Raw genomic sequence first — 18,467 nt, forward strand, 5'->3', positions numbered from 1 at the left:
TTAAACTAGGTTTATTGTTGCTGGTTGTAACCACATTATGGTTCAGTTTTGTTTTACGTAGAAACTTTTCTTGATGGAATATTTTGGTTCTAGTTGCTGGTTTTCCTGTGATTGTCAGGAGGGTGACTGGGTAGAAGTTTGATAAACGGTGCCTTCTTTTCTGCCCACAGATCTTATGCATGAAGCACAGTGGTCCTCATCAACCAGAAGCAGTAGATTTTACCAGCAATCCATCACATCCCTTTTGATCTGGTTTTCTTTTTCAAAAAGTAGAAACATCTCTTTCAAGTTATTTTTGTTGCAAATCTAAGAAAATGGCTGACCATGATTTGGTTGAAAAACCTACAAAGTGCCCAAACTGTGCATCTTCTCAGGCTGGCCTGCTGTGCCTGTGCTCACCAAGCCAGGCTCCAGTTTTGGTGGTGGAAATGTCACAGACATCGAGTATTGCTAGTTCAGAAATGTTTGCTTCACAAGAGAGAAAAAAAGAAAGAATTTCCAGCAGAGAATCTTCTTTGAAGGATTTGGTAAATATTGAAGATTCTACAACACAGATTGACAGCCCATTCTCTATTCCCATGAGCCCTTGTCAGCTAATTCACGGCCTTCTTAAAGTTTTTAAAGAACTATTTGTTTCCCACAGCAGAGATGAGCAAAGTTGGCTGATTACATGTTTTGTGATACTTTCAGTCACTGTCAAAATTATTTATCAGAATCCCAAACAGTTAACATTCCAGCTCTAAAAAGCTATTTATAGAAGAAAAACTTCCTTTCCAAGTTTAACTGAATAGGACTTTTTGATAATTTTCTTCAACTGATACAGAGTGAGATTTATGACAAAGTTCAAAATATGGCTATAGCCTCATTATCTAAGAAGTTCTAGTTATCTATCTAGAATATAAAATATACTTTAAAAGGTTGGTTCACATGATTTTCAAATAATGTGTGGATTTCCAATCAAACTGATTTGGCTATATTCATCTGTGTGAAGAGCACACTGGGAGACTATAGTTAATCTAGTACAATTTTGGTGACAAGGAATGGTAAGTTTAGTTAAAATCAGGCCCTCTTCACCTGAACCTTTTGACACTTTTGCCCTTACCTTAAGGTCTTCTCTAGCCTAATAAACCAATGACTTGTACTGCATTCTTGATTTGAAAAAGATAGTAAGCTGTTTTGTTTTGTTCGTTTTTCAAGACAAGGTTTCTCTGTGTAGTCTTGCCTGTCCTGGACTCTGTAGACCAGGCTGGCCCTGAAATCACAGAGATCTGCCTGTCTCTGCCTCCAGGAGTGCTGGGACTACAGGTATGCTTCCCCACGCCCAGCTCAGTAAACTATTTTGTATACGGTAAATACTATGGCATCCATGAAAGCTTATCACACTCAGAGTTCATTGTTAAAAGAATGTTACATCTTAAGTGTTGTTTTTCAAAATTCTCTTTTGGTCCTAGTCCATAAGAACTTCAAATGTGGAGAGAAGAAGTTCTCAGGGACAGTGGAATAGGAGCCATATCACAGAAGGAAAAGTCCCACACATAAGAATGGAGAATGGAGCCGATATCGAGGTACGCAGGAAGCAAATAAGGCTACTACAGAAGCTCAGGTTTCTTTTTTTTTTTTTTAAGCATTTTGTTTCATCTTTTAAATAAAATTTATTTATTTTAATTTAAACATTTTCACAATATATTTTGATCATGTTTCTCCTCCCTCAACTCCTCCCAGATCCTCTTCACCTCCAACCCATCCAACTTTATCTTCTTTCTCTTTCAAAACAAAAATAAACTCCCACAAAACACAAAAACTAAAAATAAACAATTAAAGACCAAAAAGACAAAAATGCCAAAAACAACAACAACAACAACAACAACACACACACACACACACACACCCCAAAACAAAACAAACAAAACAAAAACAAAAACAAAAATGAAAATCAAACTATGGAGTCCATTTGGTTTTGGCCAAGTACTCCTGGGCATGGGGCCCTGCCCTGGAGTGTGATTGAATACGCAGTCACATAACATTGGAGAAAATGGATTTTCCACTTGCCAGCAGGTATCAATTGCAAATAGCTTCTTGGTTATCTCTATGTCTGCTTCTCCCTTTAGTTCTGGGACCTGTCTGTCTTGAGCCTGTGCAGGTCTTATGAGTGCTGACACAGTCCCAGTAAGTGGATATATGAACCTAAGACTAGATAGGTTATGGGACATATGGGAAAACTTAATACGATTATTCTGCTAAAGAAATATAGCACTAAAATGACTTCTAATGACTTAGTGCTAAAGCCATATATGTGTGTCTTGCTTAGCCTTCATCAGGGAAGCTTCTTGCAGTAGATGGGAATTAACACAGAGACCCATGACTGGACAATGTGCTGAGACAGTTTGGAGCACTTACTTCTACTGTGATGTCCTCATTAAATTCATCCCTTTAAGGCCCAGGGAGCTATGTGGAAGAGGAGGCAGAAGGATTTTAAGAGCCAGAGGTGATGGATGGCTCAGAAGAAAAAGACACCCTAGACCTGAACTTAGGTTTCCTCTAAGCCAATGGTTTGTGACAGAGACAATTAAGAAGTCAGCCTCTGAGGAAAGGAAGTAGAGACCATAGCAAAAAATTTCAAGCACATTAAAGTTTTTACTGAAGGAAATACAGACTATTTCTTGCTCATGGAGAGCCAAGAGACTTCACCTAAAGTGTGGGTATTTGGACTAAAAATCTTTTCCTAAAGGCACTGGAACACTCCACTTTTCCAGTTTTGATAAATACCTTCACCATTTTTCAAGATTCTAATTAATATAAAATATGAGTTAAGGGCTGCACAGATGGCCCACTCAGTAAAGTGTTTGCAGGGCAAGCACGAGGCTCAGAATCTGGGTCCCCAGCACCTATGTAGAAATGGGAGTGCAATGGCACCTGTCACTCCAGTGCTGGGGAAGAGGAAAAGAGAAATGCAAGCAGTAGGAAATGTGGGCAGTGCAGCCACCTGCTTCATGAAGGTGAAGGTGGCTCCATGTCTGACCTCTAAAGCCTCTAGGGGAGGGTTTGGCTGCCTGGCCTCACAGAGGCTTCATCTGTGGCACTGACTCAGTTGTTGTCCCATGGGACAACCCATGGTTTAGAAACTCATCTGCTGATATTTGCATCATAAAAACTGACTCTTTCTGCCAATTCTTGAGAAACACAAACATAGTGAGTTGTGTGGTTTTTATTTTGCACCGTGAACCAGAACACTCCTTTGACCAAACCAGTTCATTCTCTATTTGTAAACAAAAGTTAAATGATAAATCAGAAAGATTCTTAGTTTGGATCAGTGGTTTTCTTTTTTTTTTTTTTTTAATTTTATTTTTTTCTTATCAGTTACATTTTATTAACTCTGTATCCCAGCCTTGTCCCGATCCCTCATTCCCTCCCAACCCCTCCCTCCCTCCCTCCTCTCCACCGTGCCCCTTGCCAAGTCCACTGATAGGGGGGATCTCCTCCCCATTCATCTGTGGATCAGTGGTTTTCAACCCACGGATTTCAATCTCTTTTGGGTTTACATATCAGATATTTACAATACAATTCATAACAGTAGTAAAATTACAGTCATAAAGTAGCAATGGAAATAATTTTATGGTTAGGGGTTACTACAACACGAGGAACTGTTTGAAAGGGTTGCAGCATTAGGAAGGTCGAGAACCGCTGGTTTAGATAGTGGTATTGTAGATAGAGTATATTTTCTTCTTGTTTCTGATTTTTATTAAATTTTCTGTTATGTATTTTCTTTTCTAAAATAAAGTTAATAAAGCAAGAGAAATAACACAGAAATAGAGGAGATTAAAAGCACTTGTAGTTAAAGAAGAAGGCAGTTGTTTATTGTTTTAGGATCAAACCCAGGGCCCTGTGCATGACAGACAAATGCCCAACCATTGAGCTACATCTGCAGCCTATCTGGTAGTTACTAGTGTTGATTTCATAGTGTGACTCTCTGAGTTTTGGGGTGAAAATTTTCTGAATGTATTATTTATGCATATATATATATGTATGTATGCATCAAGCTCGTGTGTATATTAATGTTTCACATCTTTTCCTTATGAAAATATTTCATTTTATTATGAAAGTTTATATTAGTATTACTTTATAATGTGTAGATCGAAAGAAATCAATTTCTGTAATTTTGAATTCTTCCACATTTTGCTATTAGAACTTTTATGGTTTTTTTGAAAAAGACATACAATTAATAAAAGTCATTAAAATTTGACTGTGGGTAGTTAAAATGTATTTGTTACTACTGAAGCAAATGCATAGTGTCTCTATGTATTTGATATTTTCTTACCCTAGAACAGAATTCCTCTTCCCTTAGTGGATATCTTTCAATATTGTATGTTCATTCTTAATGCCTGATGAATGCCGCTGATGAACTCTTGTTTTGTCTCCAGGAATTCTATACCTTCGGAAGAATATTGGGACAGGGGAGCTTTGGAATGGTCAGTGAAGCTATAGACAAAGAAACAGGAGCTAAGTGGGCAATTAAAAAAGTGAATAAAGAAAAGGTAAGGCTTCCCAGTGCGGCATTTCTAGGGTACAGTGCCAGGGTGGGGTGGGGGTGGGAAGGGCAGCTTTCCACACTAACCCAAGTTGTGTCTTCCCTTGAGGGCCGTGGCTGGACTAACTGCTGGAGAAGTGTGGGGGCTACTTAGTCTCCTGTGCGGGGACTACTGCCTGTCTCAGGCAGACAAGTGCTGTCTGAAAAATTCAAAAGTATTGACTTAACCAGTATAACCAAACATGTAATCTTCATGCGGGGATTTGAAGTCACAATTGATGTCTGTAGGTATAGGGCTGTAAGCATGATGTCTTAGCTGGAAGTGAGTCCTGTGGTCCCACCTGAGTTGTTTGATACATTTTTCTTCTCTTTTCTCATTTAATTCTGTTTTCTTACTGTTGCCTAATCCCCCTTCCAATCTAGTCTACTGTCCCTGTGAATCTGCTCACTCCCTCTGTGTTACTTGTTGGCAGAAGACTGGGCTTCTGCTTAAGGGAAAATCTAAGATCTCAAACTTTTAGTGTTTTTTTTTTTTTTTCTGTTGTTGTTTTTTGTTTTTCAAGACAGGGTTTCTCTGTGTAGCCTTGGCTGTTTTGGACTCACTTTGTAGAGCAGGCTGGCCTCAAACTCACAGAGATCCGCCTGCCTCTGCTTCCTTGAGTCCTGGGATTACAGGTGTGTGCCACCATGCCCAGCCTTAAGACCTCAAACAGCTCATTACCAACCTTTAGAAATTTCTCTGTTTGGATAAAGAAGCAAAATGACACCATTGTGGTGTTTTCTTCTTGTAGTTGTGATAAGTATTAGATCTATTAAATTAAATAGTAAGCAATATCTATTTTTAAATTGTAGCAAATTCTTGAGTTTAATGAGATGACATATCAACTTTAATAAAGCAATTAAGAGCCTTTTTAGCATCTTTTGCAATTCTTTTGAACTATATGTGGCATACCAAAGGGCTGTCTTGCATGCTGTTTCTTTGCTAAAGGTTCATTTGGGGGATTATATTTGCAAATTTAGGAATTATTCTCTCCCTCATGTACTGATATTGGGAGTATAGTAGACCCAAGTAGTGAAATAAAATGATACTGTCAACACAGCAATCAGACAATATATTATTTCAGTATGCACAGGTCAAGCTATTTGGGAAAAGAGGTGGGAACAGAACTGAGATGAGTTGCAGGAGAAATTGTGATGACTTTCCAGACCTACTCTTCATACTCCTAGTGGCCACTATTTCTCTGAGCCTCCAGGATAAGCTTAAAATGTGCTTCCTTCTACATGGGTGGAATGTATCAGAGTAGCCAGAATTCTTCTTATCCAAAGACAGTGAAAGTTGAACAGGAAAGGGAATTGCAATCAAGAATGTCCCTAAAAACTTCCCAGAGACTCATACTCCAACCAAGGACTATCCGTGGAGATAACCTAGAACAATGCAGCCACTTCTGAGACCTGATAGACTAAGATCAGAAAGAAGGAGAGGAGGACCTCCCCTATCAGTGGACTTGGGGAGGGGCATGCATGCAAAAAGGGGGGGAGGGTGGGACCGGGAGGGGAGGAGGGAGGGGCTTATGGGGGAATACAAAATGAATAAAGTGTAATTAATAATAATAAAAAAATCACTAAAAAAAAAAAAGAATGTCCCTAAATAACATTTTAACTAGAATATGTTTGCTTTATGATCAGTTTGCTTTCTTAAGAACTATTATGTACTTTTCTAAACTCGGGCTAAAGGTGTGTGCAGAAATAGATCTTTTGTCACCTCCTTCAAGAATATTTTTATGTTGAAAAAAAGACCCATAAAAGAGGAGAATATTAATGGCAATTTCAGTCTCAGGGAACTAATGATCTGGGACAGAGCTGGAGAAGGTAGAGAGCACCCTTGAATTTTCTAGATGATTAGACAGTCTTGCCTATCTGAAGGATGTGCTCCCTGGAGATCTCTTCATTTTATCTTTTGTTCCAGGCACGGTAAGGCTTAGATGTTAGCAGGCACAGCTGAGTTGGTTTAGTCTGAAGGCAAGGTCTCTGTCTTTTTCTGCTCAGTTAATCAGGGAGAGCAGGAAATAACATAAATACAAGATTGATTGATATATATAATATAATAGTATAGCAAAGTATATGCATATTATGATATAATGTACATTATATTATTTACCACATATGTATTACACATATCAACTAAATCAAAACAAGTAAACAACAAAGGAAAAATTTTCTGTTGTAAAGTCATCTCTGGTTGATATCACTAGAAAATTTTGTTTTTGTTATGCTAATGCAAAAGATCCCTGTGATTGAAGGAACTATCAAAAAGATATGATAAAATTGAAATGAGGGGTCAGAGGCTATGTTTAGCTAATTTATGGGAGCAGTTCAAAAGATTGAATGAGGTCAAATAAAATACAACTTGAAAATGGACAAAGAAAAGAATTCGATCTGATTATGGAATGGGAGAAGCTCTGCTCCTCTATTTTCCTTCAGGGAAGAGCAGGCCTCCCAGGGCTATCAGCTGAACAGGGCATAACAAGTTCTTTGTCTTTCCAGTGTATTTTAAGAAAGACAGTATTCAAAACTGTAGGAAAAGGTATAAAATAGCTAACTTATATTGAGGAAAGTAGGAGTGGCATTCCCATAAGCAATATGTTTCTTCATTGATTAAGGCTGGAAGCTCTGCGGTGAAGTTACTTGAACGGGAGGTGAACATCCTGAAGAGTGTCAAACACAAACACATCATCCACCTGGAACAAGTGTTTGAGACGCCTCAGGTAACGTTCCACCAGGTGCTCCAGTTTGAAGGTTGTTATTATTACAAAATGAATATCATTCCATTCTGAAGTAGCCCTCTGGGGCACAGTTGCTCATGTCCTTGGCAGAAGTCTGTCACTAGAGATTGATGAGAACATTCTGAAGGACTTTTATTATTGATTGTATAATTAGGTGTGTAATGATTAGATTGATGTCTTTAGTTCCATGTTCTGGGTGGCACATTAGAAACAAATGTTTAAGATTAGAATAGCTTCATGCAAATCAAATAGCGAGTAGAGCTTCCTCAGGGATGGCATCCTTTTGCATTTGCTCTTAGTCTCTCTACTAAAGACCATTTGATTATTGTCATGATTTTGCAAGGTTAGTGTCATGATCAAATTGACAAGGCTTATAGAAAATATATTTTTTAAAAATTTATTCTTCTCTCATACAAGAAATATATCCTGAGTGCAGTTTCCCCACCCTCCACTTCTCTCCGTCTCTCTCGCTTCCCTTCTCTCCCATATCCACCTTTCCTCCACTTCCCTTCAGAAAAGAGCAGCCCTCCCAGGGCTCTATCAACTGCACCCAGCAAAACAAGTTCTTATCTTTGTCTTTCCAGTGTGTTTTGTCTTTATTCTTTCTCAGATATTATCACTCTCCAATCTTAACTGCCTGTAGGTTTTTTGTTTTGTTTTGTTTTTTAGTGCATGAACTTGGACATCACTTCTACTACCTGGAAACAATATACTGTGTGGTTTGGCATGTGGGCAGATGACACGTTTCTTTAAATCTGATTCCATTACTTGTTATCCATGAGAACATGACCAAGTCTCTCAACTTCTCTCTGTGTTACTGTCTCACCTGTGAAGTGATGACTCATCTGGTTATTGAAGAAATAAAGATTAATGAGACTGTGGCTATAATGCACCCATCTCATCAGATGTTAGCTACTGTTCATTTTCTTTGCCAGACGCAAAAGTAGCCACTAAGAGTCAGTTCAGGTTACACATTGCATTTCATTAACTGCAAGTGCTTGGCTACAGGACGACAGTTATCCTTTTTGATGATCCTGAAGGTCAAGATGATGCTCTGCTTCTGCCACTGAGCTACACCTCCATCTCTGAATTGTGATTTCTTTTATCTCCAAATATATATTGAATAACTCTGTTCTTTATCATCAGTTTTAAAAATTTTATTTATTTCCATGAATGCTTTATTTGCATGTATGTCTGTGTTTCTTGTGCATGCCTTGTGCTTGAGAAGGCAGAAGAGGGCTATAGATTGGCTGGGTCTGGGGAAGACAGCTGTGAGCCACCACATGGATGCTAGGAATCGAAGCCAGGTCCTCTGCAGTAGTAACAAGTGCTCTTAAGCATGGACTCATCTTTCCAGCCTCTTACCCATCAGTTTTACTTTGATTTTGATGAATCTTGATAAACTCTTCATGTTTCCTGTGCATGGGGTTCATGGAACTTCTTGGGTCTGTGAGTTTGATTTTTACCTAATTTAGGAAAATTTTGGTAATTATTTCAAGTACTTATTTTATTTACCCACTCTGAAGGACTTAGTACATCTGCTAGGTTGCTTGATACTATTCAAGTCCACTGCTATTCTGCTCTTTTTTCATCATTTTTCTGTGTTCACTCTGTGTGATTGTATTTTACTGTGACTTGAAATTCACTATTTTTTAAAAATAACTTGTAATGTTCTATAATATTTTCCTGTTGGAAATTTTATTTCCTTCATATGCATATTCAACACATGACCCTTAACATACTCAGTGTTCCCTGCTTCATAAATACAGTGATAGGGCAGAGGGTGGAGGAAGGGAGGGATTGGAATAGGAGGAGGGAGGGAAACACGGGGGGGGATACAAAGTGAGTAAAGTGTAATTAATAAAGAAAAATAAAAAATAAAAAAGAATATAACAAATAAAAAAATAAATATAGTGATAGGAGCTAATTATGTAAACTCCTTTTTCTACTAATTGTATCGTGTATGTCTTTGTTAGTTCAGATTTGATGGGCCTTCACTCTGTCATTCTGGGTTATATTTTCCTGCTTTGTATGTCTGTTGCTTGTATATTTATTTACTTATTTTTGTCTTTTAATACAAGGTCTTACAATATAGGCCAGGATGGTCTGGAAGTTCTCCATAGGCAAGGCTGGTCTGGAACTTGTGAAGCTCCAGCCTCAGCTCTCAAGTGCTAGAATTTCAGGTGTGCACTACCATACCTGGCTGTCAGATATTGTAAAATTTACCGTTTTAGGTCCTAGATTTTATATTCTTATAACTATTTTGAGGAGATCTGAATTGGTCTTAGATAACCCTGGAATTAGTGAACCTTCTGCCAAGCTCCCAGTGGCTGGGATGATAGGCATGTGCCACAACAACAGCTCTTGAACTTTACATTATGATGTAGTGAGTGAGTTAGAAGCATTAATTTAGTGATGCCTTTGGTGCTTGATTTATTCTTTGAGAGGGGCAACAGAGTATCCTCTCTAGAACTAGTTTTCCCCTTCCACTGAGGGGCTGCCTTTTGAATCCTCACACTGTCTCCAGTGCAACATGAATTAGGAGATTTCTCACTCTGGCTAATGAAAACACAGAACGAGCATGAGCTTCAGTGCTGCCCTCTTTCGCTTTCACATGGTTAGTTCCCCAGCTTTGCAACAAAGCACATGCTGACTATAACTCTGCTGAAGATTAGAGGAAGAATCTCTCTCTGTCTCTGTCTCTGTCTCTCTGTCTCTCTGTCTCTCTCTCTCTCTGTGTGTGTTAGTATACAGAATTTTCCTCTCTGATATTTTTCCCTAGAAACTTTATTTGACTTGGCTTTTCTGGACTCCCAGCTCTTGAATTTATGGAGGCTACTGGATCTGCAAGTTCTCCAACATGTACTCTTGTAGGCCTCACAGTTGGCTTTGGTAATTCCAAGCAGCTTCCTCCCCATCATTGCTGCTGTGCTCTGAAGGCCCTATGATGCCATGGAATTCCACAGATATCCTTTTCATGCGGTTATCTCTGATTGACACCTCTTCTTGCCCTGGGGTGTGGCAACTTTTCAGAGGCTAAGACAATCAGGAGCTTGTCCTCATGGGTTTCTCTTTCTCAGAGAATACTACTGTGTTCATACTAGTGTCTACTGCCTGAAAATTAATTGTTTTATAAAAATTCCCAGTTCTTAACTTATTTAAGTAGAGGGGCAAACTAGTCTATTACCCTACCTTGTATACAAACAGGAGCCCAAATATAAGTGTTTGAAGGCAAGAGAAATGTTCATCTGTGGTTCTCTTTTTTTCTGCCTTGCTTGATTTTGATTCAAATGAACCAGGTCTACCCATAAACACACACATGTCTAGACTTTCCACTGAAACTAATCTAAGGAAATGGATGTCTAATTGGTTGTATACTGCTAATCAACCACTCAGACTGTGCAGTGGTTTCTTATAAGTCTAACTGTGCTCTAGATATGTACACTAGTTTCCAATAAGTGTAAAAGACTTGGGTAATACACTCTATCATTATAACTTTGATCAACACACATTTAACGTTTTTTAAAGATATTTTTGTATTTTATGTGTCTGTGTATGACATGTATGTAGCACCCTCGGCAGCCAGAAGAGGGCAATGGATTCTAGAACTAGAGTTAGAGAAGCCTGTGAGCTCTCATGTGGGCTCTGGGACTGGAACCTGGGTCTTCTGGAAGAGAGTAGTCAGTGCTTTTAAGAACTGAGTCATCTGTCCAACCCCTCATGAATTTTAAAAACGGTTGTCAATTTATATTGTAACTACTGCTAATGCAACTTTTCTTTCTAAATATTTCACTCATGCTTTCATGTTCCTAGCCACCCTGTAGCATTGTCAATGAAAAAAAAATACCCCAGTTCAAAAACTTATTTGTCAGATGTCTCAGACACTTTGAAATCCTAAAGCAGCTGAAATTCAGTGAATCAGAACTGTGGCTCTAGGAAGAAAGATATTTACTTCTCTTCTCGCTTTACAGAAGTTGGATTAGCAGCTGAACACAGAAGTTGGATTAGCAGCTGTTAGGAGAACAGAATCAGACTGCCAAATCTTCAGAGCAACAGAACTCTAGAATATGTGTTAGAATAGAAACATGGAGGGTAATTGTGTCTGATGGCAGTGCCTATAGAAAAGGCACGCCTTTTAGTTGAATAGAAATCTTTGACTCAGTAAGTGGCTTTGTTGTGGGATATCTAAAGACATCTTAATATGCCTCAAAAGAAATGACAGACACAGAAGAGGCATCATCCTTGCTTCCTTGTCACTGGTACCCACTTAGCCACTGAATCCCACTGTGTATTCTTTGCTACTTCTCATATATTTTTCTTTATGCTGTGATGGCTAATATAAACTTGATAAGAGTCTAGAATCACCTAGTAGACAAACCTCTGGCACACTTGTGAGGGTTTATCTAGATTAAATGAGTCTTTTAATTGAAGTTGGAAGACCCTCCCACTATGGGCAGCATTATTTTATGAGCTGGGGGGGGGTCTCAGACCAAATAAAAAGGGGAAGTAGGGACTATTGAGAAGGCTTGATGGGCAAAGGTGCTTACTTCCAAGCCTAATAACATGAGTTAGATCTACATGGTAGAAGAGAACCAAAAAATTATCCTTTGATTTCCATAGATGTGCTGGAGCATACAAAAACACACCAAGCAACACACATTTCAATTTAAAAATTTTAAATCATTTTGAAAAGGAGAAAGCAAGCTGAGTGCTAGCTTTTATTGTTTTCTGCTTCTTGACTATAAATACAATGTGATTGGTCACCTCAAGATTCTGCTGCTGTGGCTTTTCCATCATAATAGACTGTACCTTGAATTGTGAACTAGAATACACCCTATCTTCCTTAAATAATCTTTGTCAGGATAGTTTCTCACAACAGAAACCCACCCCTTTCTTGTGTTCAGTCTGTGCCTCACAGATTCTCCCTGTTAGCAGGTACAGCCTGTGAGCTCAGTCTGACCTGCTTATAGTTTCTATAGGGCCCATAAGATAAATTTTGTACATTTCCAAATCAATGACAAAATTTAAAAGATTAATATTTTATAACATTAAAATTGCACCAAACTCAGATTCTGAGTCTGTAAGTACAGTATTGTATTGTTAATGGCTGATGTCAAGGCAGGTGCTGAGCTGTGTTGTTGTAAAAGAGACGATGTCACCCACAGAGACTGTAAGGTTGACTCTTGGGTTTGGTCTTTATAGAAAAAATTTGCTGAGCCCTGTTGTACATGACTGTTGTTCACCTAGAAATGCAAAATCAACATTATACAACTTTCACCTTGAAACTCTGACTTAAACACCTCCAGCGCTTTGTTTCATAGAGGCTTGGAGAATCCATAGTCTCGAGCATGCTATCCAAGGCTCTTTATAGACTTGTTCCAACTTTTCCCTTTTAGCTTCCACCTTCATCAACTTCCTCTTCCCTACCTCACAGCTTCCAGTACTGTTAACACTGATTTTTGTGTTACTTTAGTGACTGTTTTGTTACAAGCTTTAGGGGCTTTGCATGCTGCCTGCCAGCTCTGCTGGTTTTCTTTCACCTTCCCTGGCCAGAAGTGAGTTTGCACGTTCTGTCTGAACTCTTGTTGGTGAGCATTCTGTATGCAGTGGCTGCCTGTCTTCGAGCTCTGTTTTCTGTTAGTACATGCCACATGCTCTCGTAACTCTGCTGAGCTTCCCAAGGTCAGCACTGTGTCTCCTTCCCCTTTGTTCCTCTTGTATTTAGCACAATGGCTTGTATATAGTAGATAAGACATTTTCACATTAATAAATTAAGATTGTGATCATACTTGTGATGTATAACACATATAATTTCATAACTCTCTTGTTCTGCCTTTTAAATATGTAATGTCAGAAAATGTACCTTGTGATGGAGCTTTGTGAGGATGGAGCACTCAAAGAAGTTCTGGGTAAAAGAGGGCACTTCTCAGAGAACGAGACAAGGCAGATAATTCAAAGTCTTGCATCAGCCATCGCATATCTTCATAACAAGGGTAAGAAGGGGACTATGGACCTCACCATCTCCATAAATGAATATGTCAATGTTGTTTAAGGGGGATGGTCCTTAGAACTCATAATCACAGTGGTAGAACTTGGTAATGTAAGCAGATAACAAGTACATTTTCCATGTCTTCCTTTAATTGTATTTAGAGACATTTTAATTAGCAACGATGCAGGCATATAATTACACTGTCCTTGAAAAGCAAACAGTCATGAACATTCTTATTCTAGAAGTTTAAAACTGGCTAATGTGATAAAAATTAAAGTAGATAAATCAAAATCAAAGTGAATTTTCCTAAAATGTTTGTATACTAATATTTTAAAATGTGTATGTTCTAGCTCATAAAATAGTACACTTCAGTTTTAGAGCAGCTTGGGCTCAAAACAGAACAGGCAGAAGTTTCCAGTGTGCACCCTGGTGCCACATTGCAGAGTGACTACATTATGGTCCCCTGAACTGTATAGTTTACATTAGGATTCGTTTGTTGCTATGTTTCATTCTATGCTTATTTTATACTATACATATTGACAAATGTTTAGTAACATTATCCAAATAGCTTTGTTGTCTCCAGTGTTACGGCTGCCACTTTGTCCCATGCTACTCTCTTCTTTGAGGTTCTTAGGTGTGGCTCTGGAATGTTCTCACTTTACAGATGAGAAAGTATTTAGCTCACAAAGGTCAGTGACAGGTTTTCGGAGCTCAGCTTCCTCAGCACCTACCGTGTTGCGCTCAGCACCAGAGTTACAAAGATGAAAGATTTAAGGCCCCTACACCTCCAGTTGCTTAGGCTACTGACAGATAGAGAATGGAAAACAGCTTGTAAGCCAGTGAGGCAATTTTTAATGAAGAGCTGTGTAAAGTGCAGGGTGTGTCAGAATTGGATTTGAGGAATACAGACTCAAACAAAAGAGAATGACTTCATGTGAGGAAAGGCTCTTAGAGGCTGAATGCCATGCCCTTGTCAAGTGATACATTTTCCCAGTATATTTCTATAAAACTAACAGCATTTTTTAGTTAGTTCTAAAAAGGATGAGAATAACCATCAAGGATAAAAAATGCCCCATTAAGGGATAAAAACATATCATAAAAATACATTAATTAAAATGGTATGGTATTTATGTAAGTAGAGTCTGATAGAATAACAGGATCAATTAGGCTTCCAAAGCCAAAGCCTGGTTATATATGAGAACTGTCAGTTATCAGTTGCACTTGCTAGTCCAGATCTAGTTCAGCTACATTCTCTAAACATTATTCACTTAACTTTCTACAACTTGAGAAATGTTTGTTGTGGATGTGAACTCAGTTATTTGCAGAGGAAGGTTTGATATATTATTTCTTTTTATTTATTTATTTATTTATTTATTTATTTATTTATTTATTTATTTATTATTAATTATACTTTATTCACTTTGTATCCCCCCATAAGTCCCTCCCTCCTCCCCTACTGATCCCACCCTCCCTCTCCCTTCTTCATGCATGCCCCTCCCCAAGTCCACTGATAGGGGAGGTCCTCCTTGATATATTATTTCAATGCACATAGAAATCTCACTTCAACTCTGACCTGTTCAGCTAAAGATTTGTGTCCCAAGATTTGTGTTTTTTATTTTAACCTATGAACATTAGGAAAATATATGCTGATATTTTAGAAAAATACACTGAAATAAGTTTTTGCATAACATGCAGTCATGTTACAATGTGTTAAAATGTTTATGCTGACAGTAACATTATACATAAGCCTAATCACCTATTTAGAGACCTAAGGTCACAGAAAACCTTCCTGGGCCTGTGTTGTCACCCAGACTGCCTTCGTTCTCCTGGGAATATACAGCCCTGGACAGATCCCCTTCTGCATTGACCAGGCTGAAACACTAGGTTGGCACAATAGGGAACATGCAGAGATGAGACAATGGCTTCTAATAGAGGTGTGGAGAAGAGGGGTGTAGGTAAAAACAGAACAGAGAAGTATTACACTCACGCTGGTACTTATCTGTCCTTTTTGTGTCCTCTGGATTCTTCTGTTATTCACTTTGCTTGTCTGTTTTCTTGGTAGATATAGTGCACAGAGATCTAAAGCTGGAAAACATAATGGTTAAAAGCAGCTTTATGGATGATAACAATGAAATGAACTTAAGCATAAAGGTAAGACCCTAGAGACACTACTCAATGTTTCCCTGAAAACGACCAGCAACAGAGCAGCTATAGACATCGTAGACACATCTTGGTGACTTTTGAATCTAAGCCATCTGTGTAAGATGTTAAAAAATTCACAAAAGTTGTAACTGATGAAAATAATTTTACAAGCTAAATGATACTACTGAATGTTTTTTCCAAAGTACATGTTCCTTCAGATAGTTCTAAATCATTAGTTAATAGCAAGCAAACAGATGCTCTGAATTTTAATTAATTTCAAAATTATGTCTGGTAATTTGATGTAAATGCATTACAGATTTAGAGAAAAACACACCTTGGCTGTGCTTTTGATACTAAATTAATGCCACAGTCTGTATTTCTCATTGAAATTTTTCCTGGGTATTAATATTTATGTCTTAACCACAATTAATGTGCCAAGTGTTTATTCTTGAAGATTTTATTCAAATTAAGTATTCCTTAATGTCAAATAAATGATAGAATACATTATTTATTACTTAGCACTTTAATAGTGGCTGCTTTCAAAATGTGGGCAAGTGTTAACTTTAGAATCAAATGTGTCTGTAAGTTGCTGTTGCAGAAGCAAAATCTGTGTGCAGTATAAACAGACTCAGCAACCCTGCTGGTGTCCCTCGGGGAATGTTCTTCATCATTTTACTGTAAACTCCATGTAGGCAGGAACTTCTCCCATTTTATTCCTTGTTGGATTGTGAGGAGTGCCTAAGACCGAATATGCTCCATTAACTTTGGTAAACAAGAGACTCAGTGCTCTCCAAATAATAGAACGACATCATGAAGGCTTTAATATAGTTTGTATCTGTAGAAATATTCTGTGGAGGATAGATGTTACATCCAAGTGGGACGTTTATGTGTACCCTTGGAGTAACTGATTCAAGGCATGCTGATGCACACTTGTATTCCCAATATGCATCATGAGAGGCCAAAACAGGAGGGTTGCCATGAGTTTAAGGCAAGTGTGGCTATATGGTTGGCCTGGGCTGCAGAGAAAGATCATGTCTCAAATGTTTTTAATTAAAAACATTTCCTTATACATTGTAAGGTGCTGCATTTAGTGTGAGCAAAGAACCTATACTTTGCTTGGATGATCCATAAATGTGCCTGTGTTTCTGCTTTGGGTCCAAGGGGATTCCATTTTGAGAGATAATCAAGGGTACATGCCAAATAGTAACTGAAGGTATAATTACCAAAATTTACTGTGGAGCAGGAGACTGAAGTTGTAGCAAAAGGCTTTCAGCTCCTCTGTGGCCAGGCACAGAGGAGTGCCTTTTTCACAGAGGAGTGTTGGAGTGGGCCTTTTTCTCCTTGCTAATTTGCTTCATTTTGAATAGTGTAATGTTTTAATTAGTATACACTATACTCACAAAGGAAATAATAGTAATGAAAAATAAGTATTTACTAGTTATATATATTAAAAAGAGTCTGAGTGAGTGTTGATAAGGATAATTATTTGTATTTAAATGGTGCTTTCAGGGGGCCATAACTCCACTATCAGAAAAATAGATAACACATTCTAAGGCGAGGTTGTATTTTGCAATAAGAACTTACTCAAAAAGAGTTAACGAAAGGTATGAATGGTCAATATAATGGGCTGTCTCTATCAAGTTTCCTCTGCACCCAGAGAGGATGCACAGAGGGGAAAAGTGAAGTCTTTATTGGTAATAACAAGAAAAATTCCATCTCCAGAAAGTGAGGATTAATTGCAGTTACAGTGGATAGTCACTGGGTGAATGAGCCTGTGTATCTGCTCTTAGGTGAGTGACTTTGGCTTAGCGGTGAGGAAGCATGGCTCCAGGAGCGAAGGCATGATGCAGACCACATGTGGCACTCCCATCTATATGGGTAAGTGAGGACACTTGAAAAAAATTAGAACACCAAGAAGGTGTGGTAGCCAACACATATAATCTCACCATTCAGGAGGCTGAGGCAGGAGGATTGCCATAGGCTACATAGTGAGCTCTGATTCGTGAGTCCATAGCACTTTTGTTATCATGTCTCTTTCCATCAATTTTCCCCTCTCATGTCCCAGCAATTACCAGTGCTTTCCATCACCAAACTCAGTTGTACTTGAATCATATAGTGTTACTCATTTGTGTCTCCTGTTCCACAGAACGATTTTGCTATTTTATGCATGCTGTTGTATCAGTAGTTTATCTGTTTTTATTGCTGAAAAGTATACTTCATTCATTGCTGTTTTTGCCTACTTGATGCATAAAGTTTTTAAATTGTTTTATCTTACTTGGGAAAAGGCTACTTTAGATTCTGTTCATATCCTCCCATTGGCAAAAGACATCTGGTCTATAGTTACATAGGGAAAATATATCCAAGCACCCTGAGTTTTATGCCTGCTTATTAGTTGTCTACACTGATAACAAGTGAGAAAACAAGAGGGAAGACAGATGGTTTGTGGAGCTTTGCTGACTTCCTAAATGGCTCCTTGGCACAGATATTTTGGCTTCTGCCTCCCTGAGGGCTGGGATGACAGTGAAAGTAGAAATGCCCCTGATAATTAGGATGACTGAAAAAGTGGAGGCCAGGAGTCCTAGGTCCCTGCTGTGTGGCGCAGCAGTACAGCAGCCTCCACTGAATCGCACCTCAGAATCTGCCTTCATGAAAGATGCACGGCCATGGAACAACTGATGCTTTGCTGGCTTTGCATTTAAAACTTCACACGCACTTCGAGCCCAAGCACATGCAGTAGTTGTTAAAGGAGAAATGCTGTAAATTTTCAATTATTTGGGGTCAAATTGTTCAACTTGTGAACTAGTATAGTTTAGCCTTTTCTCATTCTCTCTTTTTTGTTTGTTTGTTTTGGTTTATTTTTGTTGTTTTCCATTCATTTAATCATAGAGGGCAGGAAAATTAAAATTCTCTTTGCTTTTAGTAGTTGTTATAAAAGCATGTGTGTGTCAGCCGGCCAGTGGTGGTGCATGCCTTTAAACACAGCACTCAGGAGGCAGAGGCAGGGGGATCTTTGAATTTGAAGCCAGCC

General features: G+C 38.5%; 1 protein-coding gene across 1 annotated transcript in view; it reads left to right on the forward strand.

Moving 5' to 3' along the window:
* Positions 1-314: 314 nt before the first annotated feature.
* The window catches only part of Stk33 (serine/threonine kinase 33), a 72,628-nt gene continuing 54,475 nt past the window's right edge, over positions 315-18,467 (forward strand). The window contains exons 1-7 of the mRNA XM_055607462.1: positions 315-527; positions 1,452-1,565; positions 4,419-4,532; positions 7,186-7,290; positions 13,163-13,301; positions 15,360-15,448; positions 17,230-17,317. Coding sequence (XP_055463437.1) covers positions 315-527; positions 1,452-1,565; positions 4,419-4,532; positions 7,186-7,290; positions 13,163-13,301; positions 15,360-15,448; positions 17,230-17,317 — 862 coding nt within the window. The remainder of the gene's footprint in view (positions 528-1,451; positions 1,566-4,418; positions 4,533-7,185; positions 7,291-13,162; positions 13,302-15,359; positions 15,449-17,229; positions 17,318-18,467) is intronic.

This window comes from Psammomys obesus, unplaced genomic scaffold (genome assembly GCF_907164565.1).
Source record: "Psammomys obesus unplaced genomic scaffold, mPsaObe1.curated_primary_1811, whole genome shotgun sequence".
NCBI lineage: Eukaryota > Metazoa > Chordata > Mammalia > Rodentia > Muridae > Psammomys > Psammomys obesus.